This window comes from Argiope bruennichi, chromosome 11 (assembly GCF_947563725.1).
Source record: "Argiope bruennichi chromosome 11, qqArgBrue1.1, whole genome shotgun sequence".
Lineage (NCBI taxonomy): Eukaryota > Metazoa > Arthropoda > Arachnida > Araneae > Araneidae > Argiope > Argiope bruennichi.
Genome location: NC_079161.1, coordinates 9,912,189 through 9,936,748, shown reverse-complemented (window position 1 = coordinate 9,936,748; position 24,560 = coordinate 9,912,189). Strand labels below are relative to the sequence as shown.

The following is a 24,560-nucleotide window of genomic DNA, read 5'->3' as shown; positions in this document are numbered from 1 at the left end:
AAAAACAGCAGAGCAGCAGGCTTAGGAGAGAAAAATCTGGAAGGCAGATTAAGTCATTGTGTTTATATGTATGGGAAAATATAAACCGACGGATTTTCAACCCTTTGACAAATTTAGCACAAATCGTGATTAGAGTCTACATTTTTTATGCTAAACTTATGTACCAAATTTTATCTATCTAGCTGGTAACAATTCTTAGATATAGAATTCATTTGTGGTCGAACAGCGTAACAGAGAGCCTTTTTCAAAACGAATTTTAGTCCAAATTTGATAGAACGCTTCTAATTTGTTCTAAAGTCCATATAACAAATTTTATTCATCTGAATCTAAGCGCCCTTAAGTTATCATAGACAAACGGACTGACGGATGGATAGACGCAGTGCCAAAAATGTATTCTTCGAACTCGGAAAGGTCAGAAACATGGAAACATCGTTAGGCGCAAGTGGGGGAAAGGAGGCTATATGAGGGAATGTCTGAGAAAATCTGGGGGTTTCAAAACATTCATTAAGATACGGAATTTTCTTCTCGAACTCATCAATAATTCTCGAAAAACTTCAAAAAATAATTAATTGTTTTATTTTTGACCTAAATTTTATAACGATGTACATCAAACATTTTTATTTTGCTCTTTTTAGTGTTGGTCAAAGACAGCAGCTGTGTCTGGCAAGAGCTCTGCTGAAAAAGACGAGAATTCTCGTCTTGGACGAAGCAACGGCTGCAGTGGATTTGGAGACGGATAAGATGATTCAAAACACAATAAGGCAAGAGTTTTGGGACTGTACAGTTATCACCATTGCGCACAGGCTGTACACGGTTTTAGATTATGACAGGTGCGTTTCAAAACTTTATAATATATCCATGATCTTAATACTTTCATTTTCAAAAAGCAACGGTTAACGGACTTTGATAAACATCTGATATAATCATCTACGTTTAAAAAGTTCCTAAATTTATAAGTGTGATGGTTTTAAAAACCTACACACACACACCATAAATTTAGCCCGTGTATGTGTTCGCGCGCGCTCTAGAGGCCAAACCGTTTGCTTACAGCTACCAAATTTATACTATGACAAGTGCATCTTGGAGCGATTTTTTTTTATATATATAATTACAAATTAAACTGAATTTTGTCGTTTCCCACGATGACTCCCAAAAATATTACTTCACAAAAATGAATTTTTACACCATTTCAAAATTTAAAATTTGTCCTTTTAGTGATACCAGTTAAATAATAGCACGAATTTTCGCCAAATAGGCGAATGTTGCACATTTCCAACAATAGATTACATTGTTTCTCTGAATTTTAAACATTGCATTATCCCATCAAGTATCTGATCGCATGATTTTTTTTTCCATTATTGAAAGTAAAAATTAGTTTAAAACCTGTAATATAAAAGATAAGAAAGTGAAGCTATAATATCGCGAAATTTAGAAAATAGATTAACCGGATATTTACGTTTTTAATACCACTATGATATGGGATGTTGCCATTAGAAAGGTTCATTTACACAATAACAGAATTTAAATAAGACAACAAAAAAAAATGGCTTCGACGTCAAACAATTGAGTGGAATCAGGAGCATGAAGTTTTATGTAAACGATCTGCCAGAAGTCAAATGTAACCAAACTTCCCTCTGAACCTGTTGGCGAGGAATAAAAATGTGCAATTATTATGATAGAAAAGTTAGTACTATTAACCCTTAACTGGGGAGGTGAAAACTTGGGACTTAACTGGGGAGGTGCGGTCTACGAGACCGCATTTTCTTTACACTCAAATTAAAATTTCTAATGAAAGTATTAATAGGAAAATCAGCCAATATATTCTGTAGATATTTTTCTTGATATATAAATATGATTTAGAAGTTTTTCAAAATATACTATCATTATAAAAGTGTAATTGCGTTTGAACATACATTTTTTCTCAAGTTACATGTTAGTACAAATACGAGCAATATTCTTGAAAAAAACATATTACTTTTTAAATCATATTTATTTTTCCAGTATACAAAGGCATATAGAAAACAATATAATAAAAAATTAAACAGTTATATGGAAAATTAAAAAAAAATAAAAATGGCAATGGGTAAAATTGGCCCTTTTCTTATCGGCATCATTTCTATACAGAAACTTATGAACATTCGTAGCACGGTTTACAAGGACATTTTAAACATACAGGTTAAGTATTAGTATAAAATGCCTGTAAATCAGCCCGTAAGTGCTGTAGATACTTCTCTTGCTATATTAATATATTTTATAAATTTTTCAAAATGCATTACCACTAGAAAAATTAATTACATATGAAATTACATATCAAAAACAGTCGAATTCGAAACTTTCATCGGAAAGGAACACTTTTTCCTTCATTTAAAAGTCTCTGAAGCTGTATTTCATAAGGGGATCAGTAGGTTGGATGATATTTCGAAGACCAAGTTTTACAGCTATCTGCTAAACCTTGTATAATACTGAGGCACTAAAGCCGGGTTGCGACGGCCTGTACCCTTTACGGATATGGTCGTAAATCTACCAATTAACCCATTTCAGGATAACATCAAAATGCGTCGGTCTCAAGGCGCACACAGGTCGTCGGGCGCGACTTAAAAAGGGAGTGCGGTCTCAAAAATGTCACACAAAGAAATCGGCGAAATATTAAAAAAAAAAGCATCCGCTGAAATTGGTTGAAAAAGTGCACGTGTGATAAAGGTCTTGAAACAAGGCGCTACAGGGTCAATCCATTCGATTGAGCTAAAAATAGAACAGGGGTGGCTGAAAGTCCATCCTTTGCGGTCTGAGATACCGCACCTCCTCAATTAAGGGTTAAAAGCCTAGCTTTCTGAAAAGCTTTATGATGACATGAAATTTGATTCCATTAGGATACATAATGCAATATAGAATGAATAATTATAAGCAAAAGAGAATAGATATCAGGCTATTATTGTCATAGTTTGATGCTTAAATATATTCTTATGGAGGAATCATAAACGTTAAGTTTTACCTAAGAGATCTAATCACAAGTAAAAACTACTCATTCCTACTCGCTTGAGGCGACTAGTGAACAATAAAACGAATTTTTCACTTTTGAGGTGTTATGTTTCAAATGGATAATTTTATGTTATTCTTTTCAAAAACATAGTTTGACATCAATTATTATGTAATTACTAAATGTTTTCTAAAATTAAATCATTTTAATTAATTAATTTATTTTTAATAAGTCTCAACAAAAAATGTGCGTCTTTATTGATATTTTTAAAACTTTTTCTAACTTCTTATTTTTTAATTAAATTTTAGAATATTAGTAATGGAAAATGGAAACATTGTGGAAGACGGAAAGCCAGATGATCTGCTGGAAAAACCAGATTCCCTCTTCTGTCAGTTAGCAACTTCTGCTGGTCTTCTGTAACATTAATTATAAGCAATACGAATCAATTCGTTTTTTCCTTGACTGTCAATAAGTTCATCTGTCATAAGAATGATTAAATTATTTACTCAGATCTAATTGGTTATATAAATCATGCTTTTATGTCATGGAATTACAACATTCCTTTTATATTCTGTTAGTATTTTAACATTTGATGTTACCATTCACAAATGTATGTTCATTTTACATTATGATTATCAATAAACAATTACTAGTATGCAAAGCATAAGATAATTTTGCTAGATAATATTGTTAAAAATGTGTAATGTTGCTTCCCAACACGGTTAGCTCAATCACTTGAAAGACCATTTTAAGATCAACTCTGTCGGGTGCCACATCAGTGATCTCAGAGCTTAGCGACGAATGTGGCGACTTTAGTAACAAAATAGATATTACTGGAAACTTCCAGAATTTTAGCGATTGGGCCAATAGTAACCGAGATATGCCTGATTGTTCCAGAACATTCTCTGCACGCCTCCGGAAACTATAAAAGGCCAGCAGTCACAAACTGAAGTCAGTCGTGTATTGAGTCAAGGAAAGAGACGGCGGATAGTTTCGGTCCAGCGAAGAACAAGCGTTGTGTGGAGCTCAAGTGTTTGCTGAATTGAACTGTGCGCCGAGTCCTGGCGTTCATTGTAGAAGCAGCATCGAGTCATGTGTGGAGTAGCAATCGTGTAGGAGTGTGTTGGTAGTTGGCTACAGCTAAAGCGAGGAGACAGTGGATGACTGCAGACGTTTGGAGAGGCCGTTGAGAGAAGCTAGTGTTACGGAATTTCCGGGGGTTCGTTTGGATAGTGGGAGTTATATGGTGTGAAGAACACTCAATCACCAGGCGGCAGTAGAAAATAAAACAACGACGTTTATTTACACGAAGACACACAGGACAGCACAAAGACGACAACTATATACAGCACAGAAGACGATTATCTTCAGCCGAGACGTGCAGCAACAACAGCATACACAGCAGCATATAACAAGATAGACAGACAGTAGCGCACAGCTTAGTTCAGCCCTTGCTTCAATCCGTCGCTGCTCCGCTTAGCTTTGGAAGGCCAGTTCTTTACTATCGATTCCGACTACTCGTCGACTCCACTGGTCCACGACGACTCCGCACTGTCGCTTCCGACAACTCTTCGACTACTCTCTGGTTCACCACTCAATTAACCGTCGGTTCACGACGACTCGGCAGCGGCAGGACTGCTTCCTTTTATAGGTCTCAGGAGGCGGGGCTAGAAGCCTCTCAACCATGCAGGAACGTTCAAGGCGTAACTCGGTTCCTACTGGACGGATCGGGAAAATTCTCGATGTTTCGGGTATAATCTAATTTGGCGCCAAAGTTGCCAAATTCGTCGCCAAATGGTCGCCAAGCTCGGGGACCTCCTATGGAACCAACTATGCTGGGAAGCAGCATCACAGGTTCGTAACATTAGGAAGATTCTCTGCTCTTGCTGAATTCTGTCTGGCCGCTTTGTGGGTTATGGTTGTTATTACTACCGATTACTACTTGTGGGCAACAGTTTGTTGTAATGTGATGCTGCGTGTTGCCTGCCTTCGTCTCGAGTGTATTTGCTGCCCTTGTATTAAAGTCTTCGTGTTTAATAAACGTCATCGTTGTTTCTACTAAAGGACTGTTTTCTTCATCGACCAACAAATCGGAAAAGAACCGTCAGAAGAAAGTATCCTTAATAGTATTTATTACAAAAGTGTTTTATCATTCAAGAAAAATCAAGATTTTCTCATCAGTAATCTTGAAGAAGAATGAAAGTGCAGAAAATTTCATCCAGGAATGTTACTTATAATACTATATATATATATATATATATATATATATATATATATATATATATATATATATATATATATATATATATATATATATATATATATATATATATATATATATATATATATATATATATATATATATATTGTATTTTCCCCATAAACTATGCACAAGATCAGTGCAGTGCAAAACGTATTTTGGACGTGTTTGCTAGTTAGTAATTTGATACATACTTATGTGCTGCACACTAAAGATCATAATACGAATTACGATCATCGGAGCTGAATATTAATTATGTAATTTCGGTCAATGCAAATAGTTAAGATATTGTAAAATATTTTATTGCGTAGAAGTTTATCCATTTCCCGTTTACCGAATTTGTGTTTTTACCTTCATACTTTTTCAATTTTACTTCTTTCTAAATAAAATGCAAGTATTTTATTTAAGATTCAATTAATCTTAAATAAAATATCCTTTAATGCCTTTATCTTGTTAGATGCTAGCAAGATAAGAGACCGCGGTGGCCTGATCATGAGGTCTCGGCTTTGGGACCGGAAGATTTCAGGTTCGAGACCCGATTCCACCGAAGAACCGCCATGTAAGCGTGTTTGGTGCACGTTAAATCCAAAGGGGCCAAACGACTTCCCGCTGGTGAGGTGTGGAAGTTTGGAGAGGGGGTGCCACCTCAGATGTCGTTCTCGTCATCTGACTGCGGCTCAAAATGACGAGCTCTGTCCCAAAATAACTCTAGTGTTGCTTTAAAACGAGACGTTAATGTAACTAACTAGCTAGCTAGCTAACTAAAGGCATTTAATCTAGAATAGCAATTCCCTATTCTTGAAACAATTGAAGAATCTAAGAATTTGTCCACCGAAAATTGATGATTTTATTATCAATAAAATGCCTAATGTATTACCATGACATCGGAAAAATCATTTAACATATATAATTTTCCATACGCATTCTACATTTAACTGAAATTATCAGTACTTATATGTTCGGCGTTTACTGGCCTTTGAATCTATTTAGAGCAATCCATGATATGATACTATTTGATTTGCTGCATCGATTTCATTCGAGAATAAATCGCCACTTGTTATTCTGTAACATTTTTTTCTAATAATCGCAGCCATCTATAAAATAACGTTTCAAAACTCTTCAATGTGGAATATTACTGTCAGAACATAATCTCACATTTAGAATTGCAACGATTTTTTTTTTTTTTTTTGTCTGATACATTTTAGTTCGAAGGCTGATTGTCAAAACTATTGACTAAATTTCAATTTATTGATTATGCATTTATTTTACCATCGCTTCGGAATTAGACAAGTAGAGTGCATATTTAAAAAGAAAGTGGTAAACAAAGATACATTAGGTTTCACTACCTCAGACAAAAAGCAAGAGATTTTGTAAATCATGCATTTAAACTTTTTAATATATGGATTTTTGCGCATGCCCAGAATGTTTGGCTGAATCTGGACATTTATTTCATTGTTGTATTTTATTTCCCCTGGATATTTATATAAATGATTGAAAACTTTAAATTTCTGGACCAAACTTTCAAAATGCAGCTTAGTATTGTGTCGAAGAAATACATTTTGAACAAATTTTAAGCACTTCATTTTTCTTTTAAGCGAGCAAATTTTTTGTAATCCCACTTAAATATATGGGATACAGAATTTAATATTGATCAAAAGTTTCAGATTGCATTATTTTTCGAAAAATAAATACATCAGAAAATGTTTATAATTACTTTCCTACTGTCCCCGCCGGTCGAAGACACCCCGTGTGTGGTGGTGGGGGTTGGTGCACGTATAAATCTGACTTGGTCACAAAATCCTCCGAGACAATTCCCCTGGGGGCTACTGGAGCAGAGGTGATTGTTCATTGATTCATGTCTAAATTACGATCTGTGGTGGAGTGAATGAAATGTATGAATGAAGTCCGCCCCGTAGAAAGGGTCGTGATGCATGAGTAGCTAAGTCGTACTCTTCGCCCTAGATGGCGTTACTGAAACAAGAGACGTTCTTTCGACTTAAATATCGTTGACTTCGTCAGAGGGCTAGTCTATGACAAGTACGAATGAAACAACAACAAATAGCTCTTTCGCATTGAATTAAATTTGTTTCTGTGTTGCATAAAAATAGCATCCTTGAAGTTATCACACCATCAAATTTATAAAATTATAAAAAATTTCGCAATATGTACTATGGTGAAAGTTATTATATTAAATGAATTTGAGCAATTTATCGTATCTTTGGAGTCTTCTTATTCGTGCAATGTGGATAATTTCATTCGGGGAATGTTTAAAACATTACATATTACTCTTTTTTTTCTAGTGGGAAAAAATTAGAATTATTTCTAAATGCTTTCTTGCTTTTAGAAATGTATAAAGCATATGAAAATATAAGCTTGCCATTCAATTAAAACGGTCCTTCTAATATTTAGTTATTCCAATACTTCTAAAATCACTTGATAATATTTCGCTGGATAATTTGAGATAAACAACTGAAGTGAAATAAATTTCGAAAAGCTTCAAATCCGATCAAAATCACATTGGTATGTAAACAAACTTGATAATTATCACTGGAAACTGCAATTTCATTCGTAAAGAAAATTATATTTATAATATAGATACCGTTAAAGGAATATAAATTTTCGAAAAATAAGCTTATATTCGTTTTCACAAAATCAATGAAACTGGTAAATAAATCAGATTTATGTTTTTTGATTTGATTTATTTCATTGCTTATGCAACTAATTTTCAACGATTCCCTAATAGTTTCCCATGATTTTATTTGCTCTATAAAAGTGAATTTAGCTTGCAAAATGATTTTACACTTTTATGTAAATTTACGAAATTAGGTTTAAGCAATAGTAATTAAACAAGAAATCATCTATCAACATTTCATTAGCAACGAATAACCGGTGAAATAATTTTTTAGCTTCGTAGCGTACCGTCGAAAAAGGGTTGATAATGTCATATTAAAAGTTTCCAAATTGTCATAATGTGAACATGTTTCAATTTGTGAAACATTACGATTTCTTACAAATTGAAAAATCTAAATAAAGACAAAATATATTTTGTTTTCTTAACTATTGTATGAAAAAACATGTCAAGTGAATTAGATATTATCTTAGTCCATTAACTATATACAAGTATCACACCTTCTACAAAAAAAAAAAAAAAAAAAAAAAAAAAGCTTATCCTTTTGTGCCAAAATAACAATTGATGAATTTAATTGTTCCATAATGATAGGTGCAGAAGAAAATAAATACTTGTATTTATTATCAAAAAGATAGATTGAATTATAAATGTAATTCATAATTGTTATATTAAGCATTCAAATAGTTTCTGGATTTTTCAATGATTTCACTACTGCATTTTAAATGTACAATTGTATCCATTTGCTACTAAGCTTTGCTTTCTTATTCCTTTCTATAAGAGATGGTTTAACAGTTCTTGAAACTTATTTTATGGATTTTCCAAAATTCCAACAATGTAGATTTGGGAACTTTTTTAACAGTTCTTGAAACTTATTTTATGGATTTTCCAAAATTCCAACAATGTAGATTTGGGAACTTTTGTGGCATGAGATGCTAATTTTATGATGTCTCTTCTTTTAAGAAGAATATGTCGTATGTTTTCTTACATAATATTTACATTTACATCCTCATTTCAAAAAATGAACATGAGCATGAGATTGATTCATCTCTACAATTATTTTTTATTTTTGGAAACACATTTGAAAATTCTGGATATAGGCATTCTGTTTCATATAATCATAATACAATTAACATAATTGCATCTTTCTGCAATTTTTTTTTTTTCAAGCATCAAAATTTAAACAATCAAAACTCGATTTTGCTTGAAATTTTTTTTTCTTTTTTCCCCCCCATTCTTACTTTTACAATTTGATATTCAAGTCAGATAAAGCATTCAGTTCCAATCTATGAATAAAATTACAAAAATAATTATAATTTGTAAAAATTAAATTAACCTAAAAATTAAAAGATTTGTTGAAACAAATTATAGATATTATGGAACAATAATTTTAATTGAAGGCTTCATAATTTTGCACTACAACATAACCCTACAATGGTATTCCCGGATAATTCTCATTTAAATATTCACTTACCATTATTATTCTGCGTACACTGCACACTTTTTATTAATTTATTCTGTGTAATTGAAATAAATAAGAAACAATCAATTGTTATAGTTTAGATGTGTAGAATTAAGTATTGATGAAAGAAATTGCATTAAAAACCAAAAAAAAAGGTCCCTTTCATGATATCCCCCCCCCCTGAAATTCAATTAATTAACACTTTTATTACTTGACAAAACTGTTCAATTCATGAATAAATTATCCAAAATTTCATACAGTTTACTGCAGTAACTAAATTAATGAATTCATTTCCACATTCTATCATTATCTATTTTGTTTGTGGATGAAAATTTGTTTTGGAACATTCAGTCTATAAGTATCTAATTAAGTTAATGACTTTATTACAATAATAAAGTCATAATTCAAAATAAGTATCATTGATTATTTTGGGGATAATAAATTGTCTTTATTCTGTATATAAAGTCAAAAAAAGACATTTGTAATCAAAGATTTTCACTACTTCCTGTAATAAATAAGATATTTAAGCAATACATGCTTTTTCATTTTTACTTTAAAATTAAAGCTGCTTTTTATAGAAAAAATAGAACTGAAAATAGTATATATAAGTATGTTTTGATGCAATATAAATTACCCTGAAAATGTTAAAAGAATATGTTAGTGTTTTAAACTTTAAAAAATAATGTTACTCTTAAAATCATGTAGCTTTTGCACAGAACAATAATCTAAATATATGATTGCATATCTATTTTTAATTATTTCTATAAACAAATGAAAATTGTATTTATATGAGCAGTTAATAAAATAGAATTAGTATTCTTACAAAAATTTCATTTGTGTTATCATATGATTGTTACTAATTACAATTTAATTTGCTAAATGCATTTAAAATTGTATTATTAATTAGAAGTATTATGTCAAAGTGATGCTATTTTGACTACTCTAATTTAAAAGTATTAGCAGGATATATCCTGTTGTATAAGTAATATTATTGTTATTTAAATATTTTGTTTTCTTCTTTGCTAATTTTCATTCATATATCTTTTTGTGTATTAAATTCCAAACAAAATAAACAATGGAAATGTTAAAAACTAGTAAGATTTACTATATCAGAATGTGTTAGATAATCTGTTTACAAATTACAAAGTGAGTGTACTTCTGAAATAAAATTGATATAAATGCAGATCATAAAATCTGCATCAAATCTAAAATATTTTTTACAAAAATAAATTAATAAACTCAGCCAAAAATATTTTCTAATTTTATATGTATTTATATGCACATTGGCATTCCTTAACTTGCACTCTGCATTATACTCCATGAAATTATTTTCTAAAATTTTAACTCAAGAAATTAAGAATGTTCAGAGCAAACAATCTAGAAATTTCTTTGCTTTGAGATACTGTATTTTTCCTTGATTTAATAATTAGTGTCAATGCACATGCAGATCCCTTAATACCAACTATTATTAAAAACAGAATTGTAGTTTTTATAAAATTCAAATAAAGCTCAAGTATATAATTTTCATGGAATAAAATACACTGAGCCGAATGTAATGGCTTTGAAAATGGCTAGATATTTTTTATGGAAATATTTTTGTTTTAGTGCAGATTTCATCATCTGCATTCACATTTGTACTATTTTAAGAGCTACGATTTTCAATTTTTTTTTTTTTAATATTTAATGAAATATTCAAATTCTAAGTGCTTTAATTTTGAACATAATTTTCTTTATGTTGAGTAATAGTTGACATTAAAAATATGCCTGACTTCTAGATTTTTTTAAGTTAAAAGAAGGGCAAAAATCTTAGAAAATACAAAGCTTGAAGAAACTATCTGTTGATTTGATTGCCAGTTTTGAACAACATCCTTTAATAGAAAATCTGTCTTTGTGAGAGCAATAATATAAATATTCCTTGAGCTAGGTACATGAAATTTGTTGGTCTTTATACTGAATTTGTGGATATCTAATAAATTTTGTACAAAATCTGTTCAGAGGATATCTGTCTTTCTAGCTGTACAAATACACGTGAACACAATAACTAATAAGAGTTAGATGAATAAAATTTGGTACATAGATTTAACATCTAAATTGCAAATCCATATGAAATTTTGAACTAATTGTATCAAGGGTCAGATCATTTGCTGGTCTGTACTGTCACATATATGTTAATATGAGTATTCAAAAATGCAATCTCTTTGATAAATGAAATTTGGCTTACCAGTTTACATTAAAATTTCAAATTTGTACCAAAAATTAATTTGAATGAGCAATTGCCTATCAGACTGTAATTTCTCATGTATAAAAAAATGATAATTCAAAAACTGAATGTTTTAAATGAATGAAATTTGGTATGTGATTTTCTTACTTAAATTATATTACTTTGTCAAATTTTGATTTTAATCAGTTTGAAAGATGAGAATTTCCCTTATTGTGTATTTTTTATAGGAAATTTTACAGTAATTGTTCACATTTGTTTAAACTGATTGTTCATCAACATAAATTATTATTAACTATATGTAAAATCCCATCATATTGATTTGATTATAAATTTAAATAATTATCATGTTTAATAATATAACTTATTTACCCAAGTCTATCAAAGGAATAATAGTATAACATTTTCTTTTATATAAAAAAATTTAATTAAATTTTAAAAAAATGCAACTGAAATTGAAATAATTGTTCAATTGGTGGTTAAGAGAAATAAATAATATTTTTTGATTGTCAGTAAAATTCTTTCATTCAGTAGCCTTAATTCTTATTATTTGTGATATATATTATGAATGTAAAATATTTGAAATACATCAAGCACATCAAATTTTTAAATAAAAGTAGGATATAGTTGTTGAAGTAAATTGCAGCGGCAGAATACTTCTTACTCAAATATTTTAAGAAACTATTAATTTTCTTTTTAATACAAATTTCAAAAACATTTTTAATTTATAATCCAAATGCAAATCATTATAAATGAAATTAAAGATTGTCAATTTTTGAAGCATATTACTTTATTATCATTATGATTAACTGTTTTCTAACAGATGATAAATTTAACCAATTAATCCTGTCGAATTGTCCTGAAAGGTATCAAAATATAGAAAATAATAGCAATTTTATGGATTTAAATTGTTAAGTTGGCTTTCCAAAAGAGACATCTAAGTTTGCCTATGGATTTTTACTGGATAAAATGTGAAAATTGAAATACAGATTTTTCGTTTTTCAATAAACAGCTAGTAGACTGAGAAGAATTTTAAATTAAAACTTTTTTGATGTTTAAAAAACCTATAATATGAGCTATAGTATGTTGTGATAACTTTTTTTTAGGTGGGAAGTAAATTTTTTTTTAAAGTTCTAATTTGGAAATTTTTTTAAAATTTTCTTTTCAAATTATAGCGAAAATTTTGGAAGTCCATTTAAATATGTCTTATGCAAAAGGAAATAAATGGTAAAATTTTCAAATCGGTATCTGGATTATTTTTTGAAAAAGTTGGCTTCATCTCTGTCTTGACTAATAATAAAAAGCATTTGCGTGTTCATTTACCCTAGAGCTACCAAGCATGGGTGTTGTTGTTTCTAATGGCACTTGTCCTAGACAAGCCCACTAAGTTTAAGAAGTCAGGATTAAATCAAGGATATGTCTCTTGTTTTTTGAGTAGCACCATCTAGGGCCAAGAGAACGACTTAGCTACCCACAGGTCACAACCCTTTTTACGGGCACTCGACCACAGAATGTAATTTAGACCTGAATCATAAAACAGTCACCCCTGATCCAGTACCCCCAATGGTATTACTCTCCACATGAAGGACTTTGTAACCACAACAGATTTATACGCGTGTCAACCACCGGGGCGTCTTCGGCTGGCGGGGTTCGAACTTGCAACCCAAAGAACGCGAATCCAATGCCCTACCAACCAGGCTATCCAGACTTGGTAGATATATATATTATGGAGCGTAGAAATGTGCATTTCTGAACAATGACACATTAGTGTTATTTATATATAGATAGATTGCATGGAATTGTATAGTGACATTGGCATGCTTTTTTTTTCTTTCAGGTGACTTCGAAGTTAACGAAATGCAAATTATGAGCTTGCAGTTTTTTCGAAATGGAGAGGAAATATTTACTCAGTGTCTACAGATGAAAAGCATATTTTAATGAAGGTTAAATTCTGTTTTGACTTCAGCTCTGTTCTGGTTTGAGAGAGGAAACAGTAGAAAATGGAGTCATCCAACGAAATGAAGGAAACACATTTCATTTGTGATTTGCAGTTTGAAGTGTTTGATGATGATAAAAAAGTCGAAGATGGAATTCAATCTGATGAGAAACAGTTCACATGTGAAACTTGTGAGAGAGTTTTTGCTCTAAAATGTGATTTAAAGAGACATATTCGTTATCACGAATACAGCAACAAAAAACCTTATTCTTGTGATATTTGCAATAAAGCATTTTCTTGGAAATGCCAACTAAGCGAACATTCCTATATCCATACAAATGAAAAACCTTATTCTTGTGATGTATGCAATAAAAAATTTGCTCGGAAAAGTAATTTACTTGTACATTATCGAACTCATACAAATAATAAATATTCTTGTGATATATGCAGTAAAACATTTTATCAAGCAAGTAATTTGAAAGAACATTTGCTCACTCATTCAAACGAAAAGCCTTTTTCTTGTGATATATGCAGTAAAGCATTTTCTACGAAACGTTATTTAGATGAACATTTATACGTGCATACAGATGAGAAGCCTTTCACTTGCACCGTATGCAAGAAAGCATTTTCTCGCAAATATGTTCTAGCGAAACATTATCGTTCTCATACAAATGAGAAACCTCACTCATGTGATATATGCAGTAAAAAATTTTCCCTTAAAAGTTGTTTAAATGTGCATTATCGTACTCATACAAGTGAAAAACCTTATTCTTGTGATGTATGCAATAAAAAATTTTCTCAGAAAGGCCATTTAAATCTGCATTTGCGTACTCATACAAACGAGAAACCTTATTCTTGTGATCTATGCAGTAAAAGATTTTCCCATAAAATTAGTTTAGATGTGCATTTGCGTACTCATACAAACGAAAAACCTTATTCTTGTGATGTATGCAGTAAAGCGTTCTCTTCGAAACATTATTTAGATGACCATTTACATGTGCATACAGATGAGAAACCTTATGCTTGCACGGTATGCAAAAAAGCATTTTCTCGTAGTTATGTTTTAGTGAAACATTATCGCTCACATACAAACGAGAAACCTTATTCTTGTGATCTGTGCAGTAAAAATTTTTCCCATAAAGTTAGTTTAGATGTGCATAAAAATGAAAAACATCCTTGTGATTTATGAGATATAAGATTTTCCCAGAAAATTGTTTTAATTTCGAAATGTTGTGCTCATAATACAAATAAAAGAAGTTATTCTTGTGATGTGTATAATGGAATATTTTCTCAATAATGGCATTTATATGGACATGTTTTTCATTCGAAGAAAATTAACCATTTTTTTAGAGTGTTTGTGATGAAAGAAATAAATATCTGTAAATATTATACAACTTTGCATTATCCTTTTATAAAGAAGAATAAATAATAATTTTCTGGGTGATAATGTAAATTTTTTTCCTCTAAGAAGCAAAGTCGTTTCATTGCCGTATGAAAAGATTTTCTTTCGCGATTTATTTGACCATTCTCTTTGAAAGCTTATTTATATGCACGGTGGTAAGAGGGGGGGGGGAGCAACCACCCATATTTATTCTGCTGTCAGTCACCTTAAATGAAAGCTAAAAAAATACCATCTTAAAAATTGTTTAAAAAAAAGACGCGAATATAATGAAATCAAGAATTCTACACATATTAGTTTCCGTAAAGTTATATTTTTTCTCCTTTGTGTTTTTACAAAATATTTAATACTAGGAATATTGAACAATCGATTTTTATGTTAAATTCTGTTATTTTCATAAATTAAATATCTCCGATATAAATTTTCTTCGCCGTTTATAATGGATGAATATATCTCTACTATTCCACTGCAACACATACAACCTCTTTAAAATGTCAAAACTGTTATTCTTATTGTGTACAAAAAAAAAGCTTTTTTGAGAATATTTTCGGAATTGAAATTCAATATACATTGGTACTAAGAAAACAAAGCAAAATAACTGTTTTTATTATGTTGATTATATTTGATTTCGTCCTTTCATTCATTTTTTTTTTTTTTTTTTTTTTTTTTTTTTTTTACAGATTTTTATACTATTGTAAATTTTATTACCACTATATCTACAAAACATTCAATAATTTTCACTTCAAATAGCAGAAATAAACTACAAAATATATGTATGAAAATTATAATTTTTTGGATGTCAGGATCTCGCACAAGCGCAAAACGCTCTTCTGTATAATGTATTTTGCTAATGCTGTCTAATGTATTATTTTATATACAATAAAAAAAATTAAGATTATTTTTTCCAGAATTGAAGGGCAATCCTGTGGTCACTTTCTTCTTTTTCCAACTATTGATAAAAGCACAGATCAAAATATTAAAGAAATTTCATGGAATTTTTAAAAAAATTCAAAAAAGAAAAATTGTCAACCAAAACCTTCTTCGAAAATTCATAATCTTTTCGATCTATACATTCGACTCTTCTCCGAAACAACGAAACTACTCTACTCTGTATTTATACATTCATATCCAACAACAGAGATCTAAGTTCGAAAAAATGCTCAATGTTTTCCTACTGTGGGATAGCAGTGTACATTTTTATCCGAATTCTAGTTGTTTATATCCACAACTATTCCTTCATACCCACATTCATTCTTTCACCCGCTAGTTGTAAAAAATATAGATCAAAATGCTATAAAATTGCGTAAAACTTTAAAAATGAAGGAAAATTAATATTGTGAACCAAGACTAGATTCGAACATGAAATTCTAAAATTAAAACCAGCAAGCAATGGGCTTCATTTTATTTAACAATGCATTTTATAATTGCGATGTTTTATAATGGCATATATTTTGGTCATGAACAATAGGAATAAATATTTCGTATTTTCATCTTTATTACTTTTTTTCCAAAAGATGGATTCTAGAGTTTTTCACTTTGATAACATACCATGTCTCAACGCTTTAAGTTATTCAAGGTGTTGATTAGATCTCTGTGTATTCCAGCGGAACAAAGACTCCAAGCCATGATGCGCTGATCATTAAACCGAAATTCAGATAAGGTTATTCAATAAAGAGACAAACACAGTAAAGTTTTAAACAGAATGGTAATTAATTTGAATTTAGGAATGCACAATTGATTGTTTTAAAAGGAACAACATTGTCTTGTAAACATATTTCACTTAGTTCGGATTTATTGTCACGATTCGTGGTGTTTTTTTCTCATCAAATTCTTCATTTACTTCTATGCTGATGAGTAAATACTTTTTATTTTCTCTAAAAGAAAAATAAATAAAATATTTAATGTTTTTACCGCATATACTGAATGAATGTTAACTTAGTTGCATCATATTACCATCCTGTTTTGAATATGTAGTGGTCAAATGAAGACGATGATACCTGAGCCCTCTTCATGTATCTGCAGCACTAGCAGGCAGACTGCGTGCTTTGATGATCCTCGGCATCCTATTTAACACGTTCACTGGCACTGCTCAAAGCTAATATTTGAACTCTTATCGAATTGGATTCCTTTTTTACTAACCCAAGAGAAAGGATCATCTATTTAGAAGATGGTTTAGTACAATCAGAATCCACGTGTCTCACTTGTGAACAGCAGGTGAAACACGTGGCAGTGAGCGTGCTAATATTTGTGAAATACACATGCAAAGGGTGTCGGGGTTTTTTTTTTTTTTTTTTCAGATTTAGAGCCGTCCTGTTCTGAAATCGATATTTTATCACCATATATCCACGGTCTTCGGACGAATGGCTAATGTATTCTTCCATTTCCCAACATCTCTCTCAGAAATGATCGTTTCGTTTTTGTTTTTTTTAATATTGAAATTGAAAATTCATTAAATACGTTATAATGTGTCATTTTCCATATTTTTTTTTAAATCATCCAAAATCTTTCAATACGAGAATCGGTGTTTTCAACATGATATGGCTGTTGAAATCTTTCAGTGTGCTAGCATAAGATTCTATTGGATTCAACTCCTAATCCCTAGCTTCATAGAGATTTTGACTACCATGCCTTTACAGCGATTATTTCGTATCAATTTCTTGAAGAAAAGAATTATGAATGACTGAAGTGTAGCACTTTGCACTTACAGAGTATTTAGTTCTTTTCTTGCATTACGCATTTTCTTCTGCATTCTTTGTGGAAAATCATCGACATCGATTTTATTTACAATTAAATTAGCACTGAAGATTACTCTATATTTTTAGCCTTTGGTGGCATGCAAAGTCTTTCTTATTTTATCCAAACAACCAGGAATTGAATTTCAGGTTTGATTTTATGGATAATAACAAGGTACGATGGTTTTTTTACATAGTTTGCGTAAGTTTAATGTTTTTTGTTAATATTGAATTCATTTTGATATTGAAGTAAACGCTTGCCATAAAAAGTCTGCGCACAAACACATAGCAAATATTCAAAAATTAGAAACAGCATATTATAATGACGGTATCAGTTTTATTTTTATTAATTTCTCTAAACAATCCAATATCTCTTAATAACAATTTGAGAAATATAACTTTAAATATCAACATTTAAGAAAGACAAGTGGTAAATAGAAAAAGTTTGAACTATTAATTAAACTTTAATAGCTGGGGGTATACCCCTTATATTTAAGGACCTCTGTCAATGGTGTGGTGGTAACATCATAAGCCAGATAACAACTTCCGGAGAAGAGTGTACACTTTTGTCTAGTGGCTTTGTTACTCGGCTATGAACCCTGACGTTGCGAGTTCGAACCTCAAACTTGCACATTGGTGACCCGGACGTCCCTCACCTCTAAATTGGTGACCTCGGGCGCTGAACCTTCAACCTTCATACACATGTTGTGGCGCCATCTACCCGCAATCAAAGTCGTCAGACTCACGTGACGCTGCAACCCAAAGTCGTCAGACACACTTGGCGCATCAGCACCCACACACGCTCGCCATAACGCTTGGCGCTATTCTAACTGGGTACAGGCCCATTAAGACAACAGCTACTACTAATAATAATTCAATACATCACCACTCAACATCGTTCGTCTCCCCTTCGACTCGCTGGAGGGAGAGTACTGTGGTGAGTTGCATATAAGCCAGTAATAGCGCTTCTACCCGAACAGCTGTTTTGGTAAAATCGGTTAGTTACTGGACTGCTAACCAAAAGGTCCTAGGTTCTATCCTTCAAGCATCCCATACCTCTGAAATGGTATAGGAATTGTATGGGCTAACATGGATGTTTCTACAGAAGATGTGTTATTTCATTTTGGTATAATCACTCGCATTAATATCTTACGGGCTTCTGCCATATTAAAATATCAAAATGAATCCCCCCCCCCTTTCTTTCAATGTATGTTTTTGACTCCTTGCATTTGCTTATCCTACACAACGTCCCCGCTAGGGATGACGAATATTTTAAGAGCGGTTATTACGTAACCAATATCAAAAAGTCAAATGCCAGTCATCAATACTTTTCAAAGAGGGGTATGATTTAAATCCGTGATACGATCTTACTGGTGATATTCCGATTACAGTTATTGGATCACGACAGAAAGTAACATCGATAAGATCTGTCCATTGGAAGCTCTCAAACAAGAGTTCAATCATGCATAGGGAAAGTCCGTTACCCACTGAAGTGAACTGACTGATTATTTTTGGAATTATCGTCTCATTGAATTGTATATCACTGAAATTTATCGGAGCGGTGACTTCACTGGAAAGTGTGAGGCTTCAATGCAAAGTGCGAAGTCACCGCTCCACTTCATGGGAGTGGCCTTGACTTTCCGATATTCGCATTTCACGATGCACTATTCCATAAAGATCATTTTTAATTGCTACTGCGATTGCATATATTCTGTTTACTACTGGTGCCATCTATTGGTTGAATAGAGAACTAAAGTAAACATTTTAAAGAAATGACATATATATTTAATTCAAATTTTTCAGAAAATGGTTTACTACAATAAAGAAATTAAATAAATAGTTTTGAAAATAGCAAATTGAAGAAGTAAGATAAATAAATTCAGTCACACTTTACTTAAATTAGTAAATTAAGTATTAATTACAATTTATAAATTTTATTTTTAATACTAATTAATAATTTTCAATAATATGATTGAAATAACAGATATTTGGAACAAATATTTAAAATAACAATAGCAAAATTATTTGTTATTCAAAAAATCGTGGATTATGCATCTCTAGTCCCCGCCTATTGGTGGTTAAATTTCGCTTCTCTTCTCAACATGTCCCAATGACTGTTGATTTTCGACAAAATATGAAGATTTGTGTTGTCTTTTTACATCATTTTCTTAAATTTTTGACCTGAAAAATTCAATAATATTAATTTAAGAATGTGAATCGATAAAAGTTATTATGTAATGCAGAGATTGACTAATAAAATATTATAAAATAGTGCCATATAAAAATTATGAGACGTGAAAGCCTGCGATTCTTTTTGGTGGCAAATTCAATTAGAGTAAAAGCATTTTACAGTAAAAATAGTTTCAAGTTAAAATCCATTTCATAAAAACGTTTTTCTATCACGTACACACTTACGACAATATCCAAGCATATGAAAATATATTCTTATCCAGATGAAATTGGAAAGATTGGCAACAGTTCCACCGTCTCCAACGTTACGTAAGTGTTTACATTTACTGTTTCAAATTTTGAAAGTTAAATTTGTTTTGAATTTTGATTAACAAAGCGTTTTGGCATGCATTTTAGCATTCATAAAATTAATTTTCTTTCTGAAGATTAAAAAATTAACTGAGATTTATAATTAATTGCAAAAATGGCGGAGCTTTTAGATTTTGAAAATCAGATGTATCTTGAACTCTTTCACGATGATGCTTTAGCTGTCCTTGCTAAAGGGATCGGAATAGAGCGGTTGGCAATAAATTTAATAAAGACATACAACGACCCTGGTAATCTGGTATTTGTAATTGGTTCTACTCCGGTTGAAGAAGAATATATTACTAATAAACTTCAAGAGTCGGGTGTTACATTGCTTCCAAAAACCATAACATCAGAAGTTAGCGTTAAAGATCGTCGCGATGTTTATATGGAAGGCGGAGTTTTGTTTGTTTCATCCAGGATTCTTGTTGTAGATATGTTAGTTGATAGAGTGCCAATCGATCTAATAACAGGCATGGTTGTGTTTCGAGCCCATAAAATTTTAGAATCATGCCAAGAAGCATTTATTCTCCGCTTATATCGAATGAAAAATACTAAAGGATTTATAAAAGCAATTTCTTCAAATGCTGCTGCTTTTACTAGAGGTTTTTCTCAAGTTCAACGTATCATGAGAAATTTATTTGTCAGAAACCTCTTTCTTTGGCCTCGATTTCATGCTGTTGTTGCTAGTAGCATAGAAAGAGCTAAGCCAGATGTTGAAGAAATTCATGTTCCTATGACAAATGCAATGACATCAATACAAATTGCTTTATTGGATTTAATGAATGTATGCGTAAAAGAATTAAAACACATAAATGCATCTCTAGATACAGATGAATTGACTGTTGAGAATGCCATTGCCAAATCATTTGATAAAATCATCAAATACCAACTTGATCCTGTATGGCATCAATTAAATTCTAAAACGAAAAGATTGATTTCAGATTTGAAATTTTTGCGTTCTGTTTTACAATGCCTAACTCAGCAAGATTGTGTTACATTTTATAGAATGCTGAAATCTATTAAAGAAAATGTTACTGTTGATACACAAATGTCTGATTGGCTGTTTCTTGATGCTTCAGACTCGCTGTTTCTGTATGCCAAAGAACGAGTTTTAGGCCCATCAAAGAAGAAGGATGTAGTTAAAGATATAAAAAAGTTATCTTTTGAAGAAAATGCTAAGTGGAAAGCTTTTCGTGATATATTATCTGAAATTTCCAGTGAAAATAAGGAAAAAGAAAATCAATTGGTTATAGTAATTGTAAATGATGATAGTATTAGCAAACAATTAAAAAATATTTTAACTGAAGGTAGTCAAGAATATTTATTGAGTAAATTTTTGAAACTGTTTCCTGATATGGCTTCTGAATTTAAAGGAAGTCGTAAGGGGCAGAAAAGAAAATTGAAAGAAGATGAACAAACTTTGACTCAAATGGTTCAGGATTCAGAAACTACTACTGAGAATACATCAGATGAAGTGAATGAATCAAGTGATAATTTCTTAAAATTTAAGAATTTAAATATTGAATTTTATCCTATTAGAAATGCTGCAGGGAACCATTTTCGATTTCAAAACATCTGTGAACTGCATCATCCAAAATACATGATTTTTTATGATGGTGATATGGAACTTATTCGTAGAATTGAGCTGTACCAAGCTTTAAATTCTGAGAAGAAACTGAAAGTATACTTTCTTGTTTACAGCGGATCATCTGAAGAACAAGCCTTTTTGACTTCGCTTAGAAGAGAAAAAGAAGCCTTTGAGTTCTTAATAAAAGAAAAAGCACATTTAGTGTTGCCGGAAGGGATTGATGGTAAATCTGGTGATCATCCAGATTTAGAAAGGGGCTCAACATTAGCTAGTGATACAGTCAATTCTCGCAAAGCTGGAGGGCAAGTCCGAAAGTTAGAGGATCAGAAAGTTATTGTTGATATGCGTGAATTTAGAAGCGAGCTTCCATCATTGATACATCGTAGAGGAATTGATGTAATTCCTGTTACATTAGAGATAGGAGATTATGTTTTGACTCCCGATATGGTTGTGGAACGGAAAAGTGTTAGCGATTTGATTGGATCTTTAAATAGTGGGCGTCTTTATACTCAAGCTCAATCCATGTGTCGATTATATAAGAAGCCTATTTTACTGATAGAATTTGATCAAAACAAAGCATTTAGCTTACAAGGAAAATATTACTTCAATAACAGTGCATCATCTCAAAATGTGATTTCTAAATTAATATTGCTTACTATTCATTTCCCTGAACTTCGAATTTTGTGGTGCCCATCACCATATGCCACTGCAGAAATGTTTGAACTTTTGAAAGTGAAAAGAGACCAACCAGATGAAAAAACTGCTGCTCTACTTAAATCAGAAGGCAGTGAGGGAGAACTTTCTGCTAGCAAATTCAATACAGTTGGGTATGACTTTGTTTCAAAGTTACCTGGCATCAACTCTAAAAACATGTGGCCTATCCTAAGGAATGTAAATAGTATAGCTGATTTGGTTAATCGTAGTGAAGAGGAATTCAGCACTATGCTGGGTAATTCTGGGGCTGCCAAAACACTTTGGCGAAGTATAAATGAAGAAATGCTACCCGAGGCTCCAACTTCTACCAATTTCAAAAAGCCTAAAAAACCATGGAAATCTAAAAAACCACAACATTTATAAAATATTTAAGTTGTAAATTTTATTCTTTTATCAGATGTTTTAAAATTTTCCCTGGTACATTTCTATTACCCTAACAGTAGCTAAAATGTCAATTCCAAGAATACTGTATGATCCATTTTTTTTTATTTTGCCAGCCGTTAATATGTTATTAAATATAATATTATTACTTGAAAAATTCAGATTAGATAGCAACACATTGCTTTTAAGCCTGATCCAAGCAAAATACCTACCTAATTTATCAAACACTGCAGTTTTATGAAACTAAAATGCATGATTGCTTGCTTTTTTTGTCGTTCTGGTCACTTTAAGTTCATATACTAGCACCTTTGCAGTTGTACCATAAACAGAACTGTGTTATTTCATGCCAGACAACAACTGCAGTGAAATTAACAGGAAAATATAATTTAGGCTTTGTAAATAATTTCCATCATTTTCATTATGTTATAAAAAATAGCTTTGAATTTTTCTTATAAAATAATTAATAATTTTTTTAATTTCAACAATAAGAAGGTTGAAGTTGGGGAAATAGTTTTCTTGCAGAACAAAGCTTCTTAAACTTTTTCCATTCACAAACACGAAAGGTTTTTTTCTTTTTTTTAGAAAAGGAAAACTTTCGAAAGTCCAAGTTTTGAGAAATATTTTTCTTGTTCACCACTTGAATATAAAATTAAGAAAAAGAAAGAAACATTAGTTTCTTATTATTATAGAAGTAATTGAAGGTAGTATTAAAATTTTTTTAAAAATTTTTTTTTGTGCTCTAAAAAAAAAGATTATTAATAATATTATGGTTAACCATAATATTATTAATAATATTATGGTTATTAACGATGTATATGCATAGCAACCTTAATATTATGTTGTTTGAACCCATATGGTCCACAGTTTAAGAAACTTAGATGTAATATAAGGAAATATTGAATATTTTAATTGAAATATGATTTATTTCTGGTGTTATTTATGAATGATTCACATTAATGAGTTTCTTTAAGTGTTGTCTTGAATTATTTTTATCCTAGTCATTTGAACAAAAATGAAATATTTATAAAAAATACTTTTGCTACTAATGATGATTTTTTTTTTTTAAATTGTTTTATCTTCAGTGAATTTCAAACAATATTTATATTATCAGCTATGTTTTTTCAAATCTTGTGCTTTTACAAAATAGCTTGCTATCTTATAATATTAATACCTGTTGTTATCAGATTGATATTTGTTTAAGTAATGTACTTTAATAGAAAGTACAGCATATTTATAACCCAGTTATAAGAATATATATGTATGAAATATATGCATATGAACATGTCTTTCAGCATCTGATTAAATGATATAAAAATTAGCCTTTTCATATTTTTTAATACTTGTCTGAATGACTTACTGCTTATGAATAATACAAAATTCCATTTAATTTGAATAAAATATGTGTAGATATTGTTTCAATAACTTTTCATAGTATTAAACATTTATTCATTTAAAAACTATTGTTTTAATATATTTTTATTGTCAAACGCTATATTTTTTAAAAAAATATTTACTTTCAAATTTTGAGAGCAAATATATTATTATACAGTATTTAAATCTAAATCACTTGTGTATAAATCAAGAAAATTATCTACTTCTATAGACTGATATTTATTGTATTTCTTTTTTTATTTTTTTTAAAATTAAATAATTTTTGTCTTCAATTTTCTTATTTTTTTTAATATGAAATTTCCTTTTGTTTTGAATTTATTGCTTGTATTTTGCTTCT

General features: G+C 30.8%; 4 protein-coding genes across 6 annotated transcripts in view; all 4 read left to right on the top strand.

The window, feature by feature from the left end:
* LOC129957236 (multidrug resistance-associated protein 1-like) overlaps nucleotides 1–3,828 on the top strand; it is a 70,727-nt gene extending 66,899 nt beyond the window's left edge. Inside the window, exons 30-31 of the mRNA XM_056069478.1 lie at nucleotides 636–830; nucleotides 3,286–3,828. Of these exons, the coding sequence (XP_055925453.1) occupies nucleotides 636–830; nucleotides 3,286–3,397 (307 nt within the window). The 3' untranslated portion in view covers nucleotides 3,398–3,828. The remainder of the gene's footprint in view (nucleotides 1–635; nucleotides 831–3,285) is intronic.
* Nucleotides 3,829–7,673: 3,845 nt separating this feature from the next.
* On the top strand, nucleotides 7,674–14,707 carry LOC129957367 (gastrula zinc finger protein xLCGF3.1-like). Of its 2 annotated transcripts, none has more exons than XM_056069656.1 (2): nucleotides 7,674–7,757; nucleotides 13,381–14,707. In XM_056069656.1, exon 2 carries the CDS (start codon nucleotides 13,544–13,546, stop codon nucleotides 14,666–14,668), a length of 1,125 nt encoding a protein of 374 aa, XP_055925631.1. In that variant the 5' UTR covers nucleotides 7,674–7,757; nucleotides 13,381–13,543; the 3' UTR covers nucleotides 14,669–14,707. The 2 variants fall into 2 exon arrangements, with proteins under 2 accessions (XP_055925631.1, XP_055925630.1); XM_056069655.1 differs by lacking the exon at nucleotides 7,674–7,757 and adding an exon at nucleotides 7,789–7,901.
* Nucleotides 14,708–20,038: 5,331 nt separating this feature from the next.
* LOC129957086 (cryptochrome-1-like) overlaps nucleotides 20,039–24,560 on the top strand; it is a 31,049-nt gene continuing 26,527 nt past the window's right edge. For both annotated transcript variants that reach the window (XM_056069230.1, XM_056069229.1), the window contains exon 1: nucleotides 20,039–20,109. In XM_056069230.1, coding sequence (XP_055925205.1) covers nucleotides 20,064–20,109 — 46 coding nt within the window. In that variant the 5' untranslated portion in view covers nucleotides 20,039–20,063. The remainder of the gene's footprint in view (nucleotides 20,110–24,560) is intronic.
* On the top strand, nucleotides 20,116–23,986 carry LOC129957085 (DNA repair endonuclease XPF-like). Its single transcript, XM_056069228.1, has one exon. It carries the CDS (start codon nucleotides 20,264–20,266, stop codon nucleotides 22,811–22,813), a length of 2,550 nt encoding a protein of 849 aa, XP_055925203.1. The 5' UTR covers nucleotides 20,116–20,263; the 3' UTR covers nucleotides 22,814–23,986.